General features: G+C 49.9%; 4 protein-coding genes across 5 annotated transcripts; 2 read left to right on the top strand and 2 right to left on the bottom strand.

The window, feature by feature from the left end:
• Positions 1-42: 42 nt before the first annotated feature.
• Positions 43-3,400, bottom strand: LOC108046353 (exosome complex exonuclease RRP44). The gene is made up of 5 exons (XM_017125994.2): positions 2,928-3,400; positions 2,428-2,872; positions 1,296-2,374; positions 569-1,237; positions 43-511 (listed from the first exon to the last, which is right to left on the bottom strand). Exons 1-5 carry the CDS (start codon positions 3,305-3,307, stop codon positions 136-138), a joined length of 2,949 nt encoding a protein of 982 aa, XP_016981483.2. The 5' UTR covers positions 3,308-3,400; the 3' UTR covers positions 43-135.
• A 319-nt stretch (positions 3,401-3,719) lies between these two features.
• Positions 3,720-8,631, top strand: LOC108046323 (protein RRP5 homolog). Its single transcript, XM_017125950.2, has 5 exons — positions 3,720-3,904; positions 3,961-6,239; positions 6,305-7,866; positions 7,927-8,092; positions 8,210-8,631. Exons 1-5 carry the CDS (start codon positions 3,824-3,826, stop codon positions 8,376-8,378), a joined length of 4,257 nt encoding a protein of 1,418 aa, XP_016981439.1. The 5' UTR covers positions 3,720-3,823; the 3' UTR covers positions 8,379-8,631.
• Positions 8,436-18,333, bottom strand: LOC108046322 (bromodomain and WD repeat-containing protein 3). 2 transcript variants are annotated; one of them, XM_017125947.2, is made up of 16 exons: positions 17,926-18,333; positions 17,616-17,674; positions 17,457-17,486; positions 17,049-17,108; positions 16,234-16,480; positions 15,340-16,147; positions 15,169-15,265; positions 14,788-15,102; positions 12,722-14,734; positions 12,387-12,646; positions 12,155-12,325; positions 11,795-12,068; positions 11,449-11,460; positions 10,209-11,345; positions 9,975-10,152; positions 8,436-9,917 (listed from the first exon to the last, which is right to left on the bottom strand). In XM_017125947.2, exons 1-16 carry the CDS (start codon positions 17,966-17,968, stop codon positions 8,914-8,916), a joined length of 6,708 nt encoding a protein of 2,235 aa, XP_016981436.1. In that variant the 5' UTR covers positions 17,969-18,333; the 3' UTR covers positions 8,436-8,913. The 2 variants fall into 2 exon arrangements, with proteins under 2 accessions (XP_016981436.1, XP_016981437.1); XM_017125948.2 differs by lacking the exon at positions 11,449-11,460.
• Positions 18,334-18,797: 464 nt separating this feature from the next.
• On the top strand, positions 18,798-22,660 carry LOC108046325 (zinc finger CCCH domain-containing protein 14). Its single transcript, XM_017125954.2, has 5 exons — positions 18,798-19,015; positions 19,102-19,327; positions 19,382-21,664; positions 21,726-21,995; positions 22,064-22,660. Exons 1-5 carry the CDS (start codon positions 18,974-18,976, stop codon positions 22,288-22,290), a joined length of 3,048 nt encoding a protein of 1,015 aa, XP_016981443.1. The 5' UTR covers positions 18,798-18,973; the 3' UTR covers positions 22,291-22,660.
• Positions 22,661-22,668: the final 8 nt, after the last annotated feature.

Below are 22,668 nucleotides of genomic sequence, written 5' to 3'. Positions count from 1 at the left end.
TATTGGGAGAGCCGGAACGATGGAAAATGGTATAAGAGAGAGTGGAATTATAAAAATTTTTCATTTGTACAAATGATTGTAGCTACATGTTTTTTTCAGCTTAATCTATTTCAACTTAGTTTTAAATGCAAAGGATTATTTCTTTTTCTTATCCTTCTTGGTCTTCTTCGAGGGCGGGGGCGTGGCAATCACCTGGGCATTCGTTACATCACTGGTCGTTTCCACGCTAAAGCCCTTTATGTACGGTTTAACTAGTCGGAAGATTAGCTTCTCGTGCTGCACGTTACTGGAGTCTAGGCTAAGCCGAACAGTGACCGGGTCGAAGGAGTGAAACACTACGTCTCCGCATCGCTGGGTGTAATCCTCTTCATTAAAGGTGAAGACAAACTCGCTCTTTACGCGTTCCAGTCCGTCTTTGCCATCCTTGTCGGACTTCAGATATAGGGTGCCCTCCAGGCCGTACTTGGGGATCAGCACTTGCAAAGCGTTCTTCCGGACAAATAGCACATACCTAGGGATGGTTTGCAGTTCATAAAAAAGTTACCGACTATTGGTTTCCCTGACTTACCCTTCCTCGTCCTCCTCCTTGCCCCTGAAAAAGAGATGCGTGTTGAGGGCCACCGAAGCGCGGCCTGCATACTGAGCCATCTTGTGGCGGTAGTTCAGATTGTGGCACAGCTCCTCGTTGGATTTCCTCTCCAGCAACTGCGCATATGTACTATCCGCGCCAATCGAGGCGGCCAGCAGGCGGTGAACCATTATGTCGGAGTAACGACGGATAGGCGAGGTGAAGTGCGTGTAGATGGGCGCGGCCAGGCCGTAGTGGAAGAACTCTTCCTTCTGCAGACTGCCGCTGATAAAGTACACCGCCTGCATCATGCAGCGGGTGGTTAGAATGCGGATCATGGTGTTGAAGTACGGATTGTCCGCCTTGACGCACTTGTCCAGTGAATACGACAGCTCCAGTCCCGACTCGATGTCTACCTGGAAACCCTGATAGCGGGCTGCCTTTACCAGCGGATCGAAATTGGTGGGTGGGGGCCGAGGGTGGCGACGCAGAACCGCACACTCGGAGAACTCCGTCGCAATGTGCTCGGCCACTGTTATGTTTGCCAGCAACATGAACTCCTCCACCATGGAGTTGGTCTCGCGCATCTGCTTGACTTCCACTTCGAGAGGTTCGTGTGTCTCGCTGTCCACCTGGAATCGAATTTCCGGAGAAGCCAGGACCAGGGCTCTGTAATTTACGGATTACATGAATATCTTTGATCAAAAGCAGAAAAAGATAAACTCACCCGTTGTCCATGCGCCGTTTCTTAAGGATCTTGGCCAGTCGATTAAGATTTCTCAAGGACTTTGCAATTTCATTCTGCTGCGTGGGGTCGTCGATTATCACCTGCGCCTCTTCGTACGTCATGGCTCGCTTTGACTTGATGACGCTCTTGTGGAAGCGCTTGCTCAACACATTTGCTTCTTTATCGACCTCCCACACGCAGGAGAATGCAAAGCGCTCGACGCCTCCAACTAGAGAGCACAGATTCGAGCTGAGAAGCTCAGGAACCATGTCGATACGCTTGCCAACCAGGTAAACGGTGGTTCCCCTTGAACCTGCCTCCTTATCCAGCGCGTTTCCTGGCCGAATGAAGTGACTTACATCAGCGATGTGAACACCCACTTCCAGGTTGCCATTGGGCAGCTCCCTGCAGTGCAGTGCATCATCGATATCCGTGCAGCCCGGCGGATCCACAGAGCAGATGTAGAGGTCCCTCAGATCCACACGCTTGGCGTAGTCCTCCTCGGTGATTGTCCAGGGCATCTGCGGCAGGAAGCTCAGAACCTCGTCTGAGAACTTACAGTGCGGCACGTCGTGCTCCAAAAGAATTACCTCGTTCTCGGTGGCCGTGTCACCGAGTGGCCCCAAGGAGCGCACAAAGTGTCCGTGCGGGTAACGCGAGTTTCGCGGCCAGGTATCAATGGTCACGATAATACGTTGATTCTGTAGCTTGGCCGCCTGCCTAGTTTCGATTCGAATGCGAGGGATCTTACGGTCGGCGGGGACAAAGATATGCCGATTGGTGTCCTCTATCAAGCTGGGCTGCAGAATTCCGCAGTACTGCCGCCACTTGCGGCGCACAATACCCACAATCCGTCCAGTGGGCGTGCGCTCAGCGAATGAGGCAGCGGCACGCACCTGCTTTAGCATGTCCTTTTCATCCTCGGCGCGTTCTTCGCTGGGGACTTCATCCGCGTAGACGTTCTTTTCCTCCAGCACGATTTCACTGGGCGCCGACCACTCATTTTCGGGCAGCAGCTCCACGGCCACTAGGTCGCCATCCACAGCTCGGTTGAGAGATTCGCGGCCTTGGATAAGGATCTGTGAAGAACAAAGGTTATTAATTGTATTTTTAAATAGATCTTTTAACTTACGCCCTTTTCGTACTGCTCTACGTTGACACTGCCCTCGAGATAATTTTCCCTGGAGGCCTGGAAAGCGCCCTGCAGTAGCTTTTTCTGGCGTAGTCCCTCTAGCAGCTCCTTCATGCTTAGATGCGGCGGATACTGCGGTAGGCCCTTCTTCTCGTTCTCAAACGTCTTGTGCGATAGCTTGTCCACCAATAGTGGAAACTCCTCCAGGGATTTTACGTAGTCCCCGGCGGAGGCAACCAGAATGCTTTCGGCTTCGGCCTTGGCGCGATTCCCAGCATCATCGGTAAGCAGGATAACCCGCGTTGCAGCTCGGCCAGAGCGCTCCAAGTCTTTAGGGGATTGCGAGGCCTGCAAATGGTCATCATACCATTTGGTGGCCAGACGGATGGCGCGATCATTTCGATCGTTGGCGGTCTCATCCGGCTCGCGATCTGCATAAGTCTCCCTGGGAGATAAAGGTTTATTGTAATAGATGTTCCCTTTTAAGTCCATTAACCTACTTGTGGTGCTCGTTGACGAAAACATAGAAGTTCCTGGTGCGATCATGGATTAGCTCATTGAAGCGTTTGTAGATGGAGGAGCTCTTGTGTTTCACCTCGTTGAGCACCGTGGTCAGGACGACCACGTTGCGTATTACATCCTCCTCGAGAACGTCAATCTGATCCAGAACCACATTGGTGTCCAAAACAAGGTAGTGCGGGCACTTGAAGAGGGTGCTCCGAATCTCGTGCTGCGAAGTCAGCTGGTATACCTCGTTCTGGAAGCATTGCCGGCAAAGATCGGAGCCACAGCCGATGTCGTCTCGCAAATAGTGCTCCCGCACGATTTTCAGGATATTGCCGCGCTTGGTTTTACGCGTAAACTCACGTAAAGTTTGCATTTTGTAGAGTCGCGTTCGAATAGAATGCACTCCACATGTGAGCCGGAATCAAGAGGCCTTTGCACGTTCCATCTGAGGTACAATATACTTAAAGAGCATTCACACTGGTCCAGCTACAGCAACATTACAAAATATTACAAAAAACGTGTACTAGGTGCTAAAAAAAAGTTATTTTCTAATTTTGCATTAAATTTGTAGTTGCTTTTAATTAAAGTTTGATGCATTAGAAGTAAAATAAGACTAATTTTCGGAACTATATTTTTTATTTATGTATTTTTTGTTGTCATAAGTTGTTTTTCTGGAACAGCTGTTGTGATTTGGGTGTGAAGCGGGCAGCTTGTGTCTTCGATAGGTTTGAGTATTTGCTAGGCTTGAATATTCGCTAGGTACCACCATTGCTTCAGGCCATAATTAGTATCATTTTGTAAACTGATTTTCTATATCGGCGCTTAGCACGTGTAGTAGGCACGTTGCTGGAATTTTGTTATTTAAAACGTTAAATTGCACAGCTCACCTATGGTTCCGAATGAAAAAAGTTTCCCCCGAGGTGGGACAATCCACGCCGAAGCCAAAACCGCCGACATCAGCTCAAATATCGTGGGTTTACCGAGGAAAATCTCCGAGATCTCTTTACATATTCTTCTGTCCTACAGGTTTTTGGTGCGTCGCAGAAGAAGACGAAAAAGGCTCCGAAAATAAAAGAAAACTTCCTGAATGACCTTACCGAGGAACAGAATGACCAGCTGGAGGCCTTCTCCGCGGAAACGCTTAACCTGGACACGCTGCAGGAGGACATGCTGGTCATGGGAGTCGTCAAGGAGACAAGCGCCACCGCGCTGCACGTCGCCCTGCCCGGTCGGATGTTCGCCCGCACCCTGGTGGCGGACATATCCGAGGCATACACACGCGTGGCCAAGGCGGCCATGTCCGGGGACACCAGCGAATACCACGATCTCACCGAGCTCTTTCAGGTGGGCCGAATCGTCTACGGCAAAGCTATTAAAACAGAGAAGCTGGGCAGCAGCCGGGTTAGCCTGTTGCTCTCCCTCAAGCCGGCCGACGTCCATGGCGGTCTGCATCACAAGAGCATCAAGAAGGGATTCATCTTCTCCGGTGCCGTGGCGGAGATCCAGGAGCACGGCTATGTCATTGAGACGGGCGTGCAGGGACTGCAGGCCTTTGTGGCCTGCGAGGAGCCGGTGCAGACCCTCAACGTTGGCCAACTGGCTTTCTTGAAGGTCAAAAAGGTTCAGCACGATGCCCACCAGAGCACCTGCACATGTGTCCAGGTGGAGCAGGACCAGCTACGCATCAAGAGTCAGAACGAGACAAATCTCGACTATATCTTGCCGGGCAGCATCGTCAGGTTCAAGGTGGCCAAGCTACTGAAGGATGGCCTCAAGGGCAGCATCATGAACGAATCATTCAGCGCCTATATCAACGAGCATCATCTTGCAAACGCCCTGGACACCTTGGATGCCTACGAGCTGAATGAGGATTACAATGCTAGGGTGCTTTATGTGATGCCTCTCACCAAACTGGTGTACTTAACACTTAATCTGGATATCAAAGCGGGAGAAGAAGTGGCAAAGGATGAAGACGAACAGGAGGAAGAGCCCCTCAAAGTAGGCTCCGTGGTGGAAAAGGCCAAGGTTTTACGACTGGGCAGCGGTGGAGTGGTGCTGCTGCTCAACAAGAAGCTGAAGGGCATCATTTCCTACGGTTCCATCAGGGCCAACTTCAAGGGCAACTACGACAAGGACGAAGTGTTGTCCAAATACGGACGCAAGACTAAGCACAAGGTGCGCATCCTGGGCTACGACGTAATCGAATCAATGTACTACTGCTCTGACGACCCCAACGTGGTCAATGAGAAGCTCTACTGCCTGGAGGACATAAATCCCGGTGACTTGGTCACAGCGAAGATTTTCAAGAAGGACGACAAGATCAAAGGCTGGTCGGTGAAAATCGGAAAAGTCAATGGCATTCTGGAACAGTTTTACCTGGCACCCAATGTGCGCTACGATGTGGGTCAATCGCTGAGGTGCCGAGTTCTCGAGGTGAACTCCGATCGGAAGGTCTGCTATTTAAGCAATCGCAACGAGTATTTGGCCAAGGGATTGAAACTGCTTAACGATTATTCGGCCGCCCACGTGGGCAACGTCTATACAGGCACTGTGGTTCGATGTGAAGACAATTATGTACTCGTTAAGTTCGGCAGTGGCATCAAGGGAGTCCTGCACAGGCAGAACTTAAAGGAACAGAGCTCCTTTTTCGAGGGACAGACTGCAAAGTTTCGCATTCTGAGTCGCAATAAAGACCAAATCACTTTGACCCTGCCGGAGGACAAGTTCCAGCTGGGCGAGATCTGTCCCGTTGAGATAACCAATGCCTTGGACGCCGGACTGGAAATTAAAATCACCTTTGCCGCCGAGGATGACGATGAGGATGAGGAGGGAAACTCGAATGTGGAGGAATACGTAGGCCTAATCCCGCTGCGACTGCTTTCGGATCACCTAGAGCTGCTGCACGCCCAAATGCGTGTGCATCCCGTGGGTTCCCACACCGAGGCAGCCTGCATTATGCAGAACATCTTCAGCTTACGCGATGTTCCCTACTTCAGTGGCCAACTTACCAAGGACTGGCAGTCGGTCCAAGTGGGAGACATAATTCGTTCTTACGTGAAGCACGCCACCGAACAGGTGGTTGATCTAATGGTGTCCGTTCGAAACTACAACAAGCCAGTTAAGGTTCATGTGAAGATGCTGCGTCTGAATGCCGTTAAAAATGCACCTGTAGAGCTGGTTCCGGAGCAGCTGCTGTTGGTAAAGGTGCTCAGTAAGGAGGCGGAAACCAAGACTCTTACTGTGTCCGCTAAGCTCACCGATGTATGGAGCGGGGATCTTAGTGATTCTGCCAAATTGGTCGAGAGGTAGGTCCAGTGTCGATCTTATTGAACCCTTAAAAATCATAATATATCTTTAAATTCCATCACAGCTATCTGGACGAAGTTGCTCAGATAAAGACAGCACTGCAAGAAACCGCTGCCCCAATTGCAAAATACTCCGTTGGCGACAAAATCAGTGTGGTGTTCAAGGGCATTGATGCGGCTTCCCATGATTGGGTGTACACTGTGGAAGGCAGTACCAAAGTTTCCGCTCTGCTGCTCTCCAGTCTGGCAGGAACTGCAAAAGCTCCCGAAGCGGGCACCAAGCACCAGGCGATCATTCTGTGGGTCGATTATTCCAGCGAAGTGCTGCTCATTAGCAACAAAAAACTGGACATTGCGCATATTTCACCTAGCGGAGAACTTCCCACGAATCTAATCGGGAAGGCTGGCATGAAAGCCAAGGTGCTGTTGAAACTGGAGTCTGTAGTGGTATGCTCACTAAAGAAGGGCACAAACCCGTTGGTAATCTGTCCGATTCGCTTGCATCCCAACGATGTGGAGAACTCTGGAAGCGCGGAGCTTCGGCAGGGAGATTTCTGTAACTTGGCTTTTATTCATGACAAAGTTCCGATCGCTGTGCCCGAGAATGTGTGGCGTCTCTGGCGGGGAGTAAAAAGATCAGCAACAGCAGAGGAAACCCAAGTGAAAGCAAAGAAGTCCAAAATTGAAGAACCGCCCAAGCAGAAGAAATCTAGTATTGAAGATGCTTCAACGAAGAAGAAAGCCAAGGCGGAGGTCACAACCACCAAGCGAAAGGCTGAAGGGGCAGAAAAAATCACAAATGGGCTAAAGAAGCCTCAGCCCTTGACTAATGGCGTAGTAAAGGAAAAGTCGAAGCAAAATGGCAAGCTTTTCTTTGAGGATAAAACTCCAGCTAAGAATGCAAAGTCCGAAACACCAAAACAAAACGCAACCGAAACCAAGACCCGCTTACCCGGTGTGTCTAGTTTTTGGGAGAACGATCTAAGCCAGTCAAAGGAAGCTTCCAGCGACGAAGATGAGGAAAAGGACGCAGCGGAAACCCAGCAAAATTCAGCCAAAAAGAAACGACTGAGTGCCAAGGAAAAGGCCAAGGCAGAGGTCAAGGAGGAACAGCGACTGAGAGAGATTGAGGAGCGCAATGCCGATCCCAAGGCACGTCTCGAGACAATCGATCAATACGAGCGGCTGGTGATTGCCCAGCCAAACAACAGCATTTCCTGGCTGAAGTACATTGCGTTCCTGCTGTCCAACACAGAGATTGAAAAGGCTCGTGATCTGGCCCGAAGAGCCATTTCAACGATTTCCTTCCGGGAAACCCAGGAGCTGAGAAACATGTGGAGCGCCTTGCTCAACATGGAGCTTGTCTACAGCAACAATTTCGACGAGGTGCTTAAGGAAGCATTGAATTGCAACGATCCTTTGGAAACCTACATAAGTGTCGTCGACATCCTTAAGAAGAATAAGAAAAAGGAACGGCTCACCTCCGTGCTGACCACACTCCTTAATAAGTTTAAGGCGGAGCTTAGGGTGTGGCCCTTGGCCGCCGAAGCCTACTTCTGGCTGGGCAAGTCCGACCAGGTCCACAATCTTCTCCAGCGTGCTCTGAGAGGGCTGCCAAATCAAGATCGTAAGTTTATTGATACTGATCGATCCTCAGTTGTATTGAATTTTTTAATTACCTTTACAGACATCAACTGCATTGTGTCTTTCGCCAAGCTGTATGCGAAGAACGAAAACAATGAAATGGCTCAGACTTTGCTCGATGATGTGGTTACTTCTTATCCCAAGCGAATCGACATTTGGTCGGTATATGTAGACATGCTGATCAAGGCGGGATTAATCGATTCTGCGAGGTTAGTCTGCTGTTGCTTTTTTGATTACACCACTAAGAATGAAATAGTTTAGAACTTACGTTCTACTAGAGTCCATGGTAACAAAAATGTCTAATTTTATGTCTTATATTATTTTAGAAACGTTTTAGAGCGAGCCGTTTTGCAGAAACTGAAGCCCAACAAGATGCAAGTCATCTACAAGAAGTATCTGCAACTGGAGGAGAACCACGGCTCGGATGCAACCGTGGCCAAGGTCAAGCAGCAGGCGGAACAGTGGGTAAAGAACTACGCCAAGGCGGTGAAGTAGTGTCATCCCTTCCACATTTAATATATCATAAGATAGGATTAACGTCAAAAAGTTACATACAGTGTGTTTTCATGATACTTTATTCTAAAACTATTTTAAATGAAGTGTGATTCCGAGTGCTACCTTTTAAATATATATGTATGATAGTACCTATATATTATAGAAATACATATAAAACCTTGATTTGGCCTTGCTCCCTACACATAGAATGTAGGGAATGACGCCATTTATGAACTTAAGACTTGAACAATAATCGAACATATTCTGCCACTGTATAATATGGATAATGGATATGGGTTAAACATTCGACGTTTAGGCCTAGGGATGTGGCGGATTGGGATGGGTTGGTTTGGGTTTTGGAGTGGTGACTTGGACTGGACAATGATCTTGACGGTGATACCGACAGTGACACTGACAACTGACGTGGTGTACCCTTACATATTAATCAATAATAAGAAATAAGATGCTAGAAATGTTTTACAATGGTTTGTTGGATTAGCAATTAGATTTAATTTATACATAAAACAGTCTGCGGTCACTCCTTGAAGATGCCTCGCGCCTTGGCAGAAGGTTTGCGCACCCTGCCCCTGCTGCTCACGGTAACCCGTTGGTCATCTGAATCCGCCGAGCTACCCTCTTCCTCGTCATCAGCCGGCTCCCGCTCGGCGGAAGCCTGTGATCGCTCCTGGGAGCTGGCATGGGCTTCCCCATTACGGATTCTTTTGCTTCGGTGTGAGTAGCCTGCCGCCGCCTCTTCCTCCTCGGACTGCTCATTATAACGCGGTCTTTTTTGATTTCTACCGGCTCGCTGATTCCCGCTCCGATTGCTCCGACGACTTCGAGGTTCCACATAGTCGTCATCATCGTCGTTGACGAAAGAGTTATTGGATGGCGGACGGCGGGTGCGTCGCAGCGGGCGATCCTGCGTGGTCGCTGAGGAGGAGGAAGTTTTCGCCTTGCGCCGGGTGCGTCCGTTGCTGGGCGAGACGTAGCTTGTCAGTGGCTGATTGTCTTCCGAGTCGGAGTCTTCCTCATCCTCGTAGCTCTGCGAGCTGGAACCGCCGTCCGTTCCCTCGTCAGAGGCGGCCGGTTCCTCTTCCTCGTGGTCCTCGTCATGAGAGTTCGGTTGACTTGCACGTCCACGCAGACGTCTTGTGACTACATTGCTGGTACTGTTGCTAGTGCTATTTGTGGTGGAGGTGGGTCGTCGGTGATTTGCTATGGCTGAGAGCAGACGCGAGTTCTCTAAAACATCTAGACTAGTGTCCAGCTCATCGGCATTTCGTTGATGGCGCGACAGAATTCGTCGCGGTGCCCTCGATGAATTAACGTTGCCCAGGTAGTTGTGGTCGTGGGTGGATACCGCAGGCTGCTGTTCTGCGCGGGAGCCCGCTGCAGAGGACGTCGTGGTGGAGATGGCATGTGAACGGGTCATATGTGTGTTTCGTTCTGGCGGCGAGGCCAAACGGCGACGCAGGGACAACGGATGAGGAGCTGTTGTTGCCGTTGAGCTTGATTTTGCAGGTGATTGGTAATTTTCTACAGAGAATGGGGCATGTTGGTGACTTTTTAAAATAATGAAATAATTCTACTCACTTTGCTGATTATTGGCCAGCGGTTCGTTGTCACTGTCATCATCGTCGTCGTCACTCTGGGTTGGTAGGACGACGGTGTTGCGGTTCGTACGGAGCTGACGGGCAGGACCAGCAGCGGCCTGAGCCAGGGCAGCTCGGCTGGTAGAAGGCACATCGTCCTTCGTGGGCGTGGGCAGGATCTGTAAGATACAAATATTATAGATACAAGTTTGAATATGAAAATTAAACAACTTACCTCTTCCGCTTCTTCGCTATCCTCCTCCTCCTCTTCTTCAATGTCGCTCCCGCGTCCCCAATCCATAAGCGCCCGCTTAGCACTCTGTCGAGTTGGCCTAATCACGGGAGAATCCGTGTCTGATTCGATTATGCGTCCGTTGCGCACAGGCAGGTGGTAGCTGTGATCATTTTCGGCGGCAAGATGAGTCGTTGTTCTGCTCCCGTTGGCCCGTGTGTTTCGCGAACGGCTTTCTTGGCTGGAGTTGGCACTGGCAGCCGCTGCGGCACTTGTACTGGGACCATTGCCGATGGGCTGGGACCTGCTGGTCGCCGAGCGGCCCTTACGGCGTCCCACCTGGCTATCCTGGGTGCTTTCGTCGTTCTGCGAGTGGGAGGCCCCCTCCTCTGCGGAACTGCCGATCACACGACGCGACCGGCGTGGAGAACCTGCGGCAGCAACAGCGGCAGAAGTGGCTGGGCTCTTGTTCAACCGACGCCGCTTGCTGGAGTGGCCGTTTTTCTGTCGGTTGCTGGACGGGCGCTTTACTCCAGGCTTTCGGCGACCGCTGGGATTGTAGCTGTCCTCGGAATCGTTAGCATTGGAGTCATCACTCAGTCGTTGCCTCTGCCTGCCCCTGCGTGTTCGTGTCTGCTGGGGTGAACTATCATTGGACTGGGCTCTTTCCTCCTCATCGCTGCTGGCATCGGAGGTGGCCTGCCCGCTTGTTTCCTCCTCCTCTTCCTCCTCGCTGCTGGTGATCTTGAGTAAACGCTGCTGGGCGGCGGATGAAGATGTCACGCGATTAGAGCCAGAGGAACTAGCACTTACTGCCACGCCGTTCCGACGACGAGAGCGAACCCTCGTAGCGGCCGCCCCCTCGTCATCATCATCGTCATCATCATCATCCTCGTCCTCATCCTCACTGGAGTTAGCCAGTGGCAATCTTCTGGCGGCTGCCGTCGGTTTCTGATTACGACGCGTTGAACGCTCTTTGTTGGTCCGCTTGCTGGGACTACTGCTGCCACCGCGTCCCCCGCCTCCACTGCTACCCGACTTGTTTTTATTAGCGCGCCTGCAGGCCGCCTTCCAGCTGGTAACCACGGTCTTGATATGCGACTCAAAAAGCGCATTTAATCGCAATGTCATAGCATAAATCTGAAAAAAATCGAACGTATAAGCCATCAGTATTGGTTGTAAAGTTAATTATTTTTTCAGTAAAGTATGTTAGTAGCCTGCGCTGGGAGATGGAAAACCTTACCGCTATATTATCCTATATTAGTTGATAGTCACGGAGATCGTCATTCATTTGGTTAGACATTATATCAAAATGTTTGATGGGTTATATTTTTATTCGATTGGTTTTTTTTTTGATGGTCATGAGTTAGGGTGGTTAATTTGAAGATCGAGATTGAAGGCATGTTCACGGAAGGCAAAAGAAACGTAAAGAATAGATGGATGAGCTTGCATATGTGTCTACGTGAGTGAGTGTGGGATGGGGTCACAACTTAAACAAAAAGGCAACAGCTGAGAGCGGGATCGATCTCAGTTTGGAAATGCAATAAATGACGATCTGTAACCGATCTGCCAATCTGCTTTCCCCTCACCTGTGAGCGCTTGTTGGTGTTGTAGTTCTTCGAGTTTTGGAAGATCAGTCGCACATCTTTGGCAAAGTCCAATGGATCGTTGTAGTTGCCGCCCAGCAGATCTTCCTTCACTGTGCGCAGATCCATGGGCGTTGCAATGATCTCCAGGTAGTCGGGAAAGTCGATGGTGTCCACGGGCTCACGGAATGGCACCGAGTCCGTCCGTGCCCACATCAGATCCAGTAGTTGTCTGCAATCGGCGCGCCAGTCTCCTTCCGAATGAATTCGAGTGGAGCTAAAATATTGTATTGATAAGTTATAATTTTCAGCAGACATAAGACAATATTAAAAGGGTTTTAAAAGTGAGTTAACTCTTCTTACCGTCGGGCGGATGATACTCTTTGCCTTGCTGCTGCTGCGGCTGCCGAGGTCGTTGGCCCTGTGCTGGTCGATGGGACTACATCGGAGTCCGCCTCGTTCTCCGACTCAGACGAGTGGTACACATCCGCCAACTGGTGATAAACAGCAGCCACATCTATCTCATCCGCTTCTCTGCAAGATGACGAACTTATGTTAGCAAGCACTCATGTGGAACTCCCAATCCTCAGCTCACCTGATTATCCTCAAACATAGGTCTGTGACAATACGCGAATGCTTGACGATGATCGCGTGCCTGCGGTTGTACTGCTCCGCGTTGGTGGCCAGGTAGCGTACATCGAACTGGGCTGAAGTGATGCGGCGGTAGAAATGATTCTCAAAGCGCGACTTGACCGTAGTAAGGTCGATGGGATACTCGATCAAATAGGCGTAGTCCGGATAAATGTTGAGGTCGACGGGGGCCAGGAAATGTTCCGCAATGGACAGTCGCATCACCTACACAAAGAAAGAAATAATAGATAAATAATGAAATCAGATGGGTGATGTAGAATAACTAAATTCAATCCGTACCTGCTCCAATCCATTGATTATGCGCCTGCATGTGCCATCGCGATCTCCGCGATGCCACTCCTCTCCCTTGGGTTGGTACAGGGTGGCGCGTATCTCCTCCGGCAGCACCGGAACCGCTCCGCCCACCTCTTCCGGCGCTCGCTGTTGATCGATGGGCTCCATGTCCCAGGGACTCATGAACTCGTACTCGCCGTTGTCCCAACGCACGCGGAAACACATGAAGGACGAGTCTGGAAAGTCGGCAGAGAGGGCGTGGCGCGATTCAATCTGACCCATCCACCAGCCGTCAACGATCATGCAGCGGAACCGATCTCCAATGCTCCAGTTGCGCTGTACGGCAAGATCAAAAGTTTGGCGCAGCACAAGAAAGTCCAGGACGTCGGGCATGTCATGGTACTTGATCTTGAACGACGTCCCCGTCATATTGCCCTCCTCATCGATTATCGCCAGCTTTAGGCAGCACAGTCGTGGTGGCCGTATCTCGTACTTGATACCAATCACACGGACCAGCTCGTGGTCACGCAGGGTATGAAAGTTCCAAGGCTCCGAGCTATGCGACAGCTTGTAGACCTTCTTCAGGCGCACTGCATCCAAATACTTGGCATGTCCCTGCCGGAAGTAGACCACTTCGTCACCCATTTGAGGGTAGTAGGGCGCCTTGCGAGGAATCACCTCCGATAGCCATTCAGCTGGACGATACAGCTCCGGTATCTCGCCATTAGCATCTGTGGGCGGGAACCAAACGGTCTTGCGTCCCACCTTCCGGGCTGTAACCTGTCCTCTGGCTCTGCCTGCCGCCCTTTCATCATCGCTACTGTCATCGCTACTCCGTGGTCTCCGAGAAAGCGGCTTACGTTTCGAGCGCTTGGGCGGCTCCAGATTTGGACCAGGGGTATCTGCAACCCAGTCCGAGTAATCGGAACTGTCCGTTTCCGACTCGTCACTGCTATCTTCTAGGTTTTCCTCCACATTCGAGTAGCTGGTGTCACCGGATGAGTTGCTGGATACATCTTCCTCCTCTTCTTCGGGAGGAGGCGCCACCTCGTCGTAGCGCTCCGGCTCCTGATCCCTCACTGCGCGTGTGCGGTAAGCCGGCTGCTGCTGGCCGGCTCCAGACTGGTCTGCGCGTCTTCTTCCTGCTCTTGCGCCACCTCCATTGGCACGAGTATTTCGCGGCCTGCCCACGCTGCCAGGCTGCTGCGAAGATGCTGCACTGGCAGTATTGATCATGATGGGTCGGCGACGCATCTCGCGTTTGTACTCTTGTTTCTCAAATTGGCCAGCAGAGTAAATGGTCTGCTTGAGGTTCTGCAACTGGGGGTATTTCATGGGTCGCACATAAGTGCGGCGGATGAACTTAATTGGGAGCGCCTGCTGGGCTTGGGCCTGCTCTGGCTCTGCTGCAGCCTCTGGCGGGTGTTGAGATGGTCCTGGTTGCTCCTCAGCTGGCAGAGCTGCTGGCGCTCCCCATCCTTGGCGAGGCGTACTCAGGCGACTACCCAGAACATTTCCTCGTGAAGATTGCCTGCCATTAGAGTCAGGCAGTTGACGATTGGTCAAACGTTCGAACGATTGGTTGCCATTGCTCGGATTAGCCTCGTTGGCATTGACATTAACCGACTGCCGATTGGCCAGAGCTGCGATCATGCGGTCTATGTGGGAATAGTTAGCTCCAGCTGCTCCGCCAAGAACAGCTGGGGCAACTACTACGGGTGGGGGTTCGACAGGTGCAGCGGCCACAGCAACATCACCGTCCCCACCTGCACCTCCATCTTCGATTACTACGCCGTCCACGCCAACCGTAAGATTCGGAATCAATTGGTCCATGCTACAGCTTTCTCGGCCTGGTACAAAGCGTTGGTACCTGGTGGGATGTGGGTTACCGTCCGCATCAACCAGGAAAGGTGGCGGCATTAGGTGGGGCATTATCTGTGTCTGCTCGTCCACAACATGTTGCTGAGCATCCCGAATTAAAGGCCGGAAATCCGTATGAAAGAACAGCTCCGTGGGCAGCTAATAAATTCATATAAATTAATGTCATTTTAATCTTAAGCCGTTTAACTCACCATTTTGTATTTTTCAATGCACACACCCAAACCGAAGATTAGGATGTGTCCATGGGAATCGGTGGCAGCTATCATCGTACCATCCGGTGACCACTTTGCGTCAAACACACTGCCATGGCCTTGGCCGTCGATGTCGTTCAGGAAGTTTGCCACGCAGACGCCCTGCTCTATGTCCCACAAGAACACCTGGCCGTCGTGGCCGGCGGAGAGCAGTACGTGCTCATCTCTTGGGTTCGACTCAAGCACATACAGCTCATCCTTGTGGCCTCGCAGAACACGATGCAGCTTGGCTGACTTCGAGTCCCAGATTTTTATCTGTTCTCAGGTGAGATTATCAATTGTTAGTGAATGTTTAAGGGCAGGTACTACATCCTAACTTACGCTAAAATCATTGACGGCGGTGATAACATAACGGTCCGAGGCATCCCAGGCTACCATGGTGACCTTAAGCCTTTTGCCCTCCTCTGGTTCCGGGCAGCTGTAAGTTATATATAGATTAATTAGTATTTTGATTTGAATCTATTTTAAACTAGCTACAATACTGAATCTTACCTGGGCAGACGTTCCGTCATGCACAGCTTGACGCTTTTCCACTGCTGCGACTCGAAGGACCAGATGTGAGCGGTGCCATCCTTGCTACCCGAGATAAATCTCAGCCCGCGGTGAGACCACTGCACCGAGTCTACGGCATCCGTGCAGGCCTCCGTCTCCAAGATTCGTTTCGGCGGATCCTCGCCCATCATGTAGACGCGCACATGGTGATCGGCGGAGCCGGCTGCCAAGAAAATGCCCCCCGGCGAAAAGGTGGTGCACATCATCTGAGCTTGTCCGGGCCGCAGCTTCTCGTGGTACTGAAATGGCCTCGGGTCAAAAGTAATTTTTTGGCCACGCTTCGTCGAGTACTGCCAGAAGGCAATGGATCCGTCCGTGCTGGTGGTCACCAGATACTTGGGATCGCTGCGCGGCGACGGACAAAAGTTCACCGACGTTATCATGCCCGTATGAGCGGACAGGACGGCGATGGGCGAGGTGGTCTGCAGATCCCACACCCTCAGGATGTGGTCCAGCGACCCGGCGGCTAGCATGGTATTGTCCAAGTTGATAGCGATGTCCGTGATTTCGGAGGAGGCGCCTCGCAGAGTGGCCAGCAGACGGCCATCTGCCGCGGACCAGATCTTGATGAGCAAATCATCGGCCCCGGTAATGATGTAACGGCCTGTTCGGTCGAAGAGCACACAGTAAACCGAGGACAGGTGGCCAACAGTGCGACGGAGCAGTTTCGTCCGGCGGTAGAGGTCCGTGGGAACAAGCAGCTTGCGACGCACATCTCCGCCATGCTCTCGGCCAGTAAGAACGCGGTCTAGAGGAATAGAGGTGGGTTAGTCCATTTTGATTCAGTAAAAATGAAATTGTCTATTAATTAAGGGTCCAATATTAACTATTTACCTAAGTTGTGTGTGGGCTTGGTCAAGCGCGAATCCGGCAGCGAGACTCCATGGAGGCGGGTGCAGTAATCCTTCAGGGAGCGGTGGCAGTAGACGGTGTCCTTGGTGCGCAGCAGATTCTGGCGCCCGGTGCCCAGCAGCGAGCTGATGCCGGGCACACTCGGCGGCAGATCACGATCGACCAGTGGTCCCAGGCGTCCGCATATTTCGAGCAGATGATTGGCGCCAATGTGCTTGTATTTTCGTTCCTGCGGATTTAAATTTAAAAATTAACGGCTATCAATATATCGATAACTAGAGCGATAAACACAGCAGTGTATGGTTGTCTCGCTCTATCGCGCCTAAAGTCGTAGCTGCTGGCGTATGTGTGTGCGCATGGGCATTTGTATGTGTGCGAAAGCAAAATGTCGGATAGCTGCAACTAATTGTTGTCTAAAATTACAACGCATTTGTTAAAAAATAATAGTTATTCAAAAATTTATAGTTTTTTGTTGGTTTGGGAATTTTTTCTATCGCCTTTTAGCTTTTTTTTAAATTTTAATTTTTTTTGCCTTATAAGTTAATAAAATTTTAGTCATTTGTTAATTTAACAGGCAAATGATTGATGTCTGTAGTTTTAATGCTTTTTTTTAAAGCTAGTAACTAATTTTTATGGTCAACTTTTTTTTCTCTATCCCCCAATGACGTCAGGGGCGCACGCACGAAAGAGACGGAAAATGCTAGCAGACACACACTTACGCAAGACTTACCCCGATCAGAAAGGGGATTAAACGATACCTTTAAAACGTTAATTAATCAAATTATAGAAACACTCACCAATTCGGCAAAGGTCTGTTCATGCTCATTTCCCTGCCAGTCGAGGCGACGCGGCAAGACCTGGAAATGGAATGGGAATATATATGTATGTATATACAGACTGCCTTGTTATCACTTGCACTCCGTGACGTCGTCGATGACGTTGCGGGGGTATCCCTTTTTTGTTGTTGTTTTTTCTCTTTTTGGACGGACTACAGACTATATCCCGTGGCCCCAGCCAACCCACAATTCAGTCTGATTTCCAACTCTGAGACAAGCGGACGTATTTGTGGGCTTTGTCGTCACTCGCTGCCGGCAGCAGAAACAACAACAAAACCAAAACAAAGCGTATAAACAAACGCGGTTTTCTTTTTATTCGAGTCGGGTCGGAAATATATAAATCCACCGCAAAACCCCATCAAAACTCACCTTCTTCTCCTCGAGTTCCCGGATCAAAACCTAAGAAATGGATGTGGGGGAATGGACCAGAATTAAACCAAAATTAGTAAAATGTTTGTAAACAAAGCGGGTCGCGAAATTGCGCTCTTTTTCGGATCTCGATCCCGAGAGCGTTGGTTTTCAACCCACCTTTGCCGTCTCCTCCAGCGGCCCCGCAGCCAGGAACTTGGAGATGAGGAAGTACAGCTCTGCAATATAGGGAATTTCACGGGTTTTAGTGCAACAAGTTGTTGTAAACGGACTCACAAGGAGTCGCCAATATGGAAAATTTATCAGGCCAAAGGGGCCCCGTGCAATTCACTCGGCCGAACGCAGCCAAAAACGCAGCCATTCTATTCGAAGGGCGAGAAACACAGACACACACTTCGAGCAGAAAGCAAAGGGGCTGCGATCCGGGGCCCATTTTCACACACTCGCTATCCCCCCGGGCGGTACGCACCTGGCTTTATCTCATCACCGGAACTGGGCCGTCTAGTTTCCATTATTCATTGCGAATTGCAGCTCCGATTTTGACAAAATTGCAGTTGCTTTCTTCTAAAATTCTTTTCGCAGCTTCTTCTTTCCCTGACACTCAAATGCCATTCACCCAGAAGCTTCGCGCAGGCGTATCGATAGCTTGTGCGAGGCTACTATCGATTGTAGGTCGCCTAGGCAGTCGGAAAATCTTCGTATTTGAATTTTTAAAGGGGGGAACAAACCTTCACAACGTGATGTTTCAAAGTAACATCTGATATGTAAGCTAAAATCTATCAGAATTTGACAATTATGGAAATGCTATAGATGCAATCTCAGGGAGGGTTTAATAATGTAGAAGCGTTAATTTGTATGTTAATTATTAAGGACTGCTTAAATAAAATATATTTAAAAAAACAGAATGTATGGTTTTTATTTAACATTTAATAAGTCCGTAGCGCTATATGTCGATATCGAGTTCACATAAATACAATTTTAAGGGAAAATGTAACCCAAATCTAAATATCTTAAATTGGTTGGCTTATGTTATTGATAAAATATAATTATATTATCACAAATAATGTCATGCAACAGTGAAATTTGAATTTACATATGTATTAATATTTGAAATTTTTAAATTCGCAGCAGTATCGATTGTTTCTTGAATACATCATTCGGGGCGAATAGCATGACATATTTTTAAATTGAGTAATTTTTTTTATTCTACAGAGCCCACACTTCCGCAAATATGTTTTTACTAAATTTAGGATCGTCAAATTTAATTTATTATACCAAAGCAATCTTAATAATGCTTTTAAAACAATAATTTAGAACAGTAAAAACTTCTTAAGAATTCCCCTAATGCGGACCGCCCACCACTAGTTTTGGATATCGGAGCAGCTGCGATAATTATTTTTGGGGAGATTTTCCCATTTTCTCATGTAATAAAAAGTAGATCTAGCCACGAATCGGACGTCAATAAATAAATGCCCCCGTAAATCGACATTTGGAACGGTTTAGAAAATCAAGCGAACATGGAGTGCAATCTGGGCAGCGAGATTGGCCAGAAGATGCGCGTAAGTGACTGCGGAAAATCAATGAACTCGTAATGCCTTTCGAAAATAACACCTAATAAATTAATGTTTTTATTTCCCACTAATAGAGTGCCGTCAAGGCAAAGCTTTTGGAGCTGGGAACCGGGGGATCAGCCGGTTTTATAGATGACGAACTGCCGGACTACGTGATGGTCATGGTAGCCAACAAACGCACCAAACAGCAGATGAACGCGGAACTAAATCTCTTCCTGGGCGATCAGACGGATCTTTTCGTTACCTGGCTGCACGAGGTGCTGCAGAAGTTGCAGGAGGTCACACTGCCCACATCCAGTGGTAAAAGGAAAACCTCTTCTTGTCAATACATCGATTAACTATTTTTTGTTTCAGCTTCCAGTAAGAAGCGCAAGTCGCGCGGCCAAGGAGAAGCTGCCAAAGCCAAAGACAAGGACAAAAAGGGCTCCAGAAAGGACAAAAAGCCACATCGCAAGTCCGGTGATGAGCTGTCGGAGCCGCAGTCCAGTTCCGCGGATGCCATGCCCGTTATTAGCTCAATCACCGATGTCTTCGCCGAAGAGCTCCTCGAAAAGGCCAAGAAAACTCTCGACATCGATCTCAATGCCAAGGACGAGATCCTGCACAAAAAAAAGAAGCGCAAATCAATCGAGGACGAGGAGGCGTTGGCCAGCAGGGACCTGGACTTGCCCGCCATATCCGAGATCAGCTCAACCACTAGCGGTGTCAATCGACAGAAGGATCTTGCCGAGCTGGCCGAGATCCAGAAGAAAATCCAGGCAGCCAAAAAGCATTTACGCCAGATTGGCGAAATCGGAGAAGAGAGCGATGAAGACGACGATGACCTCTTGAACTTGAGTGTCCAAGAAGAGTCTGTGGATCAGGAACCCGAGGAGGAAACACCGCAATCGGAGGCTCCTCCCCGAAAGGCCAAAAGTCCTATTATTTTCAACAGACGGGAAAAGACACCAGATAAGCGTCAACAGGCTGAGCCGGAAATTGACACTCGCCAGGTGGAGGCAAAAGAGGAGGAGAAGACCACTCAACCCGAGGGAACTTCCGAAAAGCCGAAGGAAGATCGTTCAGAGCGTCGATCCGTACACGATCGGCTCGGTTCCAAGGCTCAGCTGCCGCCAGAGCGCTCGCAGCGTAGCAAAAAGGAACTATATGTGCCGGCCCATAGGCGACGCAGTGAACCCGAGGCCAGCAAGGAACGGAATCAACGAGAACGCTCCCGGGAACGACGCTCCAGCCGTGATAACTCCAGGGACACCAACCGTAATCACCGCCAGCGTCGCACGCCCAGTCCAGAGGTTCCGGTTACCAAGCAACGGATTGGTTCCCGCGTAATTGTGGCTGTGAACAAGCCGCCAGAGCCGTCGGACGATGAGGATATGGCCGATAAGCCGGTTAACTCCGTGATCAAGATCAAGCCCCGGCCGCAAGTTTCTCCTAGGCGGCAGGCCTGCAAGAACCTACTGCTGCGAGCCGTGGCCGATGCTCAACGTTCAACAATTTTGGCAAAAACTTCCTCGAAGAAGGAGAGCGAGGAGGTGGTTAAGATTACCAGCAGTTCGCTGAGCAAGCGCAAATCGTTGGAAAATAATGATCGGGATCGCGAGAGAGAGCGGGGCAAGCGGAGTGCTCCCGGCAACGAACTTTTCCGGCGCACCACTCGGGAGTTGGTGGTGAATGTTACACAACGGGATGGCAAGCGTGCGCGGCGATCCAACGAAAGTCGCGCCGAGATCAAGGTGGTGGAGGAGGAGTATACGCCTAGTCTGATTACTGAGGAAGTCGAATCGTATGTGCCGCAGCTGCTGGCCAATGTGGATGAGCTGGATTTGCACATCAGCTCCCTCGATGAGCCCACTCCCAGCTCCGGAGCTCTCAAGACCCAGTTTGTGGTCACATTGAACGGGGATAAAGCGTTAGGCGGGAACAATGGCAAGGGAGGCTCCTTTCGGAAACGCTCGAGCACCTCGCGCAGGCGCTCCTCCTCCCCGGTGTCTACAGCACAAGTGTCCTCTTCCAGCGCCGAGCCCACGTCCACGACCGCCGACAAGCGACGCCGATCAAATCGGGACAGAAGCTTCTCGCGCTCGCCCACACAGAGCAGCGGTTCGCCTTCCCTCCAGACGACACGCAGCCTCAATCGCAACGAGGTGCTCCGGCAGCCGCAGGAGATCAAGAAAATCATAATAAAAAACGACACGGATGAGGATGACGAAATGCACGGTTCACCGAAGAAACGTTCGCCCAATAAGCGCCAACAAGCGGCTGCAGCCACAACCTCGGCCAATGGCCATAAGGACAATAAGGCTAAAGCGCCGATGGAGGACCGCTCAACCACTCCCCCACTGCCGGCCAAACCAAAGCCACGGGCGGAGAGGAGAGCATCCAGCAAGGAGAAAACCAATAGATCCAATTCAGTAGAGGAGACATCGGCAGCTGCATCCGCCGGCGTATCCACTAGCACTTCTACTGCTACCAAAGCCAAGCACACGCCCATTCGCTTTACACTCAAAAACGAGGACGAGCCGAGTTCGCATAGGAAGCGCCGCTCTGGCAGCCCAGAGCGCGATGTAGTGGGCCCGGAGAAACGCAGGGTACCCATTCGCAATGCGGAGGACAGGAAGTACGACAATCTGCCGGCATGTAAGTACAGATTTTTTTTGATAATCAAATAAACAGGAAAAGTAATGTCTAAATGTTATAGTAAGCGCCGTTAGCGTGGATTCCACCGTGCTGAAAGTGAACAAGCCCAAGGAGCGTTGCAAATACCATCCAAATTGCACGAAGCAGTTTTGCGAGTATTACCATCCGACGGCGCCTTGCAAGTCCTTCCCCAACTGCAAATTTGCAGACAAGTGCATGTACTCGCATCCCAAATGCAAGTTCGACATGGCCTGCATGAGCATCGACTGCAACTACGCCCACGGCGGCCAAAGGGAACTCAGCCATGTGCAGCTTGCGGCGCCACCACTATGTAAGAGCACTATGAAATTGTATCTTTTTGGTAGATATTAATTTTCCCCTTGGCTTTTCATTTAACAGCCTCCCACGTCATACCAGTGCAGAACTACAAGTCAATATCGGCACCTGTAACCTCCACGACGGCTACTACGATGTGCAAGTACTACCCAAACTGCTCAAAGCTGGGATGCACTTTCTATCACCCGAAACCCTGTCGTTTTGGAAAGAACTGCGTAAACAAACTGGAGTGCATCTTCTACCATCCGGAGATGCAGAGCAAATTCAAGTGGGTGGCATCTTTGGGCTGATAGGGCCGCCCACAAAAACGGACTCTGCGTTCAAACGATATTTAGCAAATGTACTCTGGACTCCCGGTTAACGACAACTATTCGATACCACTCTCTTTCAATTGTATGATTAGGCGAGCTTGGAGTCTTTTTTTCTTTCTTTATACACGGAGTTGTATCTTATTTAAACTTGATTTATATTTGCATTCATCCTATTGCTTATATTTAATAACTTTTATATTAGTCATTAGCAGCTCTCTCACTGAAATGATAAACAAAACTAAAGTTTGTTGTTCATGCGGATTTGTTTGCATTCAAACCATAAAGTACACGTCATGCTAAGGTTGACGAATAAATTTAGCAATAGTTGCTATAAATTGGAAAAATTAAATTTTACTT

Source organism: Drosophila rhopaloa, unplaced genomic scaffold (genome assembly GCF_018152115.1).
Source record: "Drosophila rhopaloa isolate 14029-0021.01 unplaced genomic scaffold, ASM1815211v1 contig_178, whole genome shotgun sequence".
Taxonomy (NCBI): Eukaryota; Metazoa; Arthropoda; class Insecta; order Diptera; family Drosophilidae; genus Drosophila; species Drosophila rhopaloa.
This window is presented reverse-complemented; position numbering and strand designations above follow the sequence as displayed.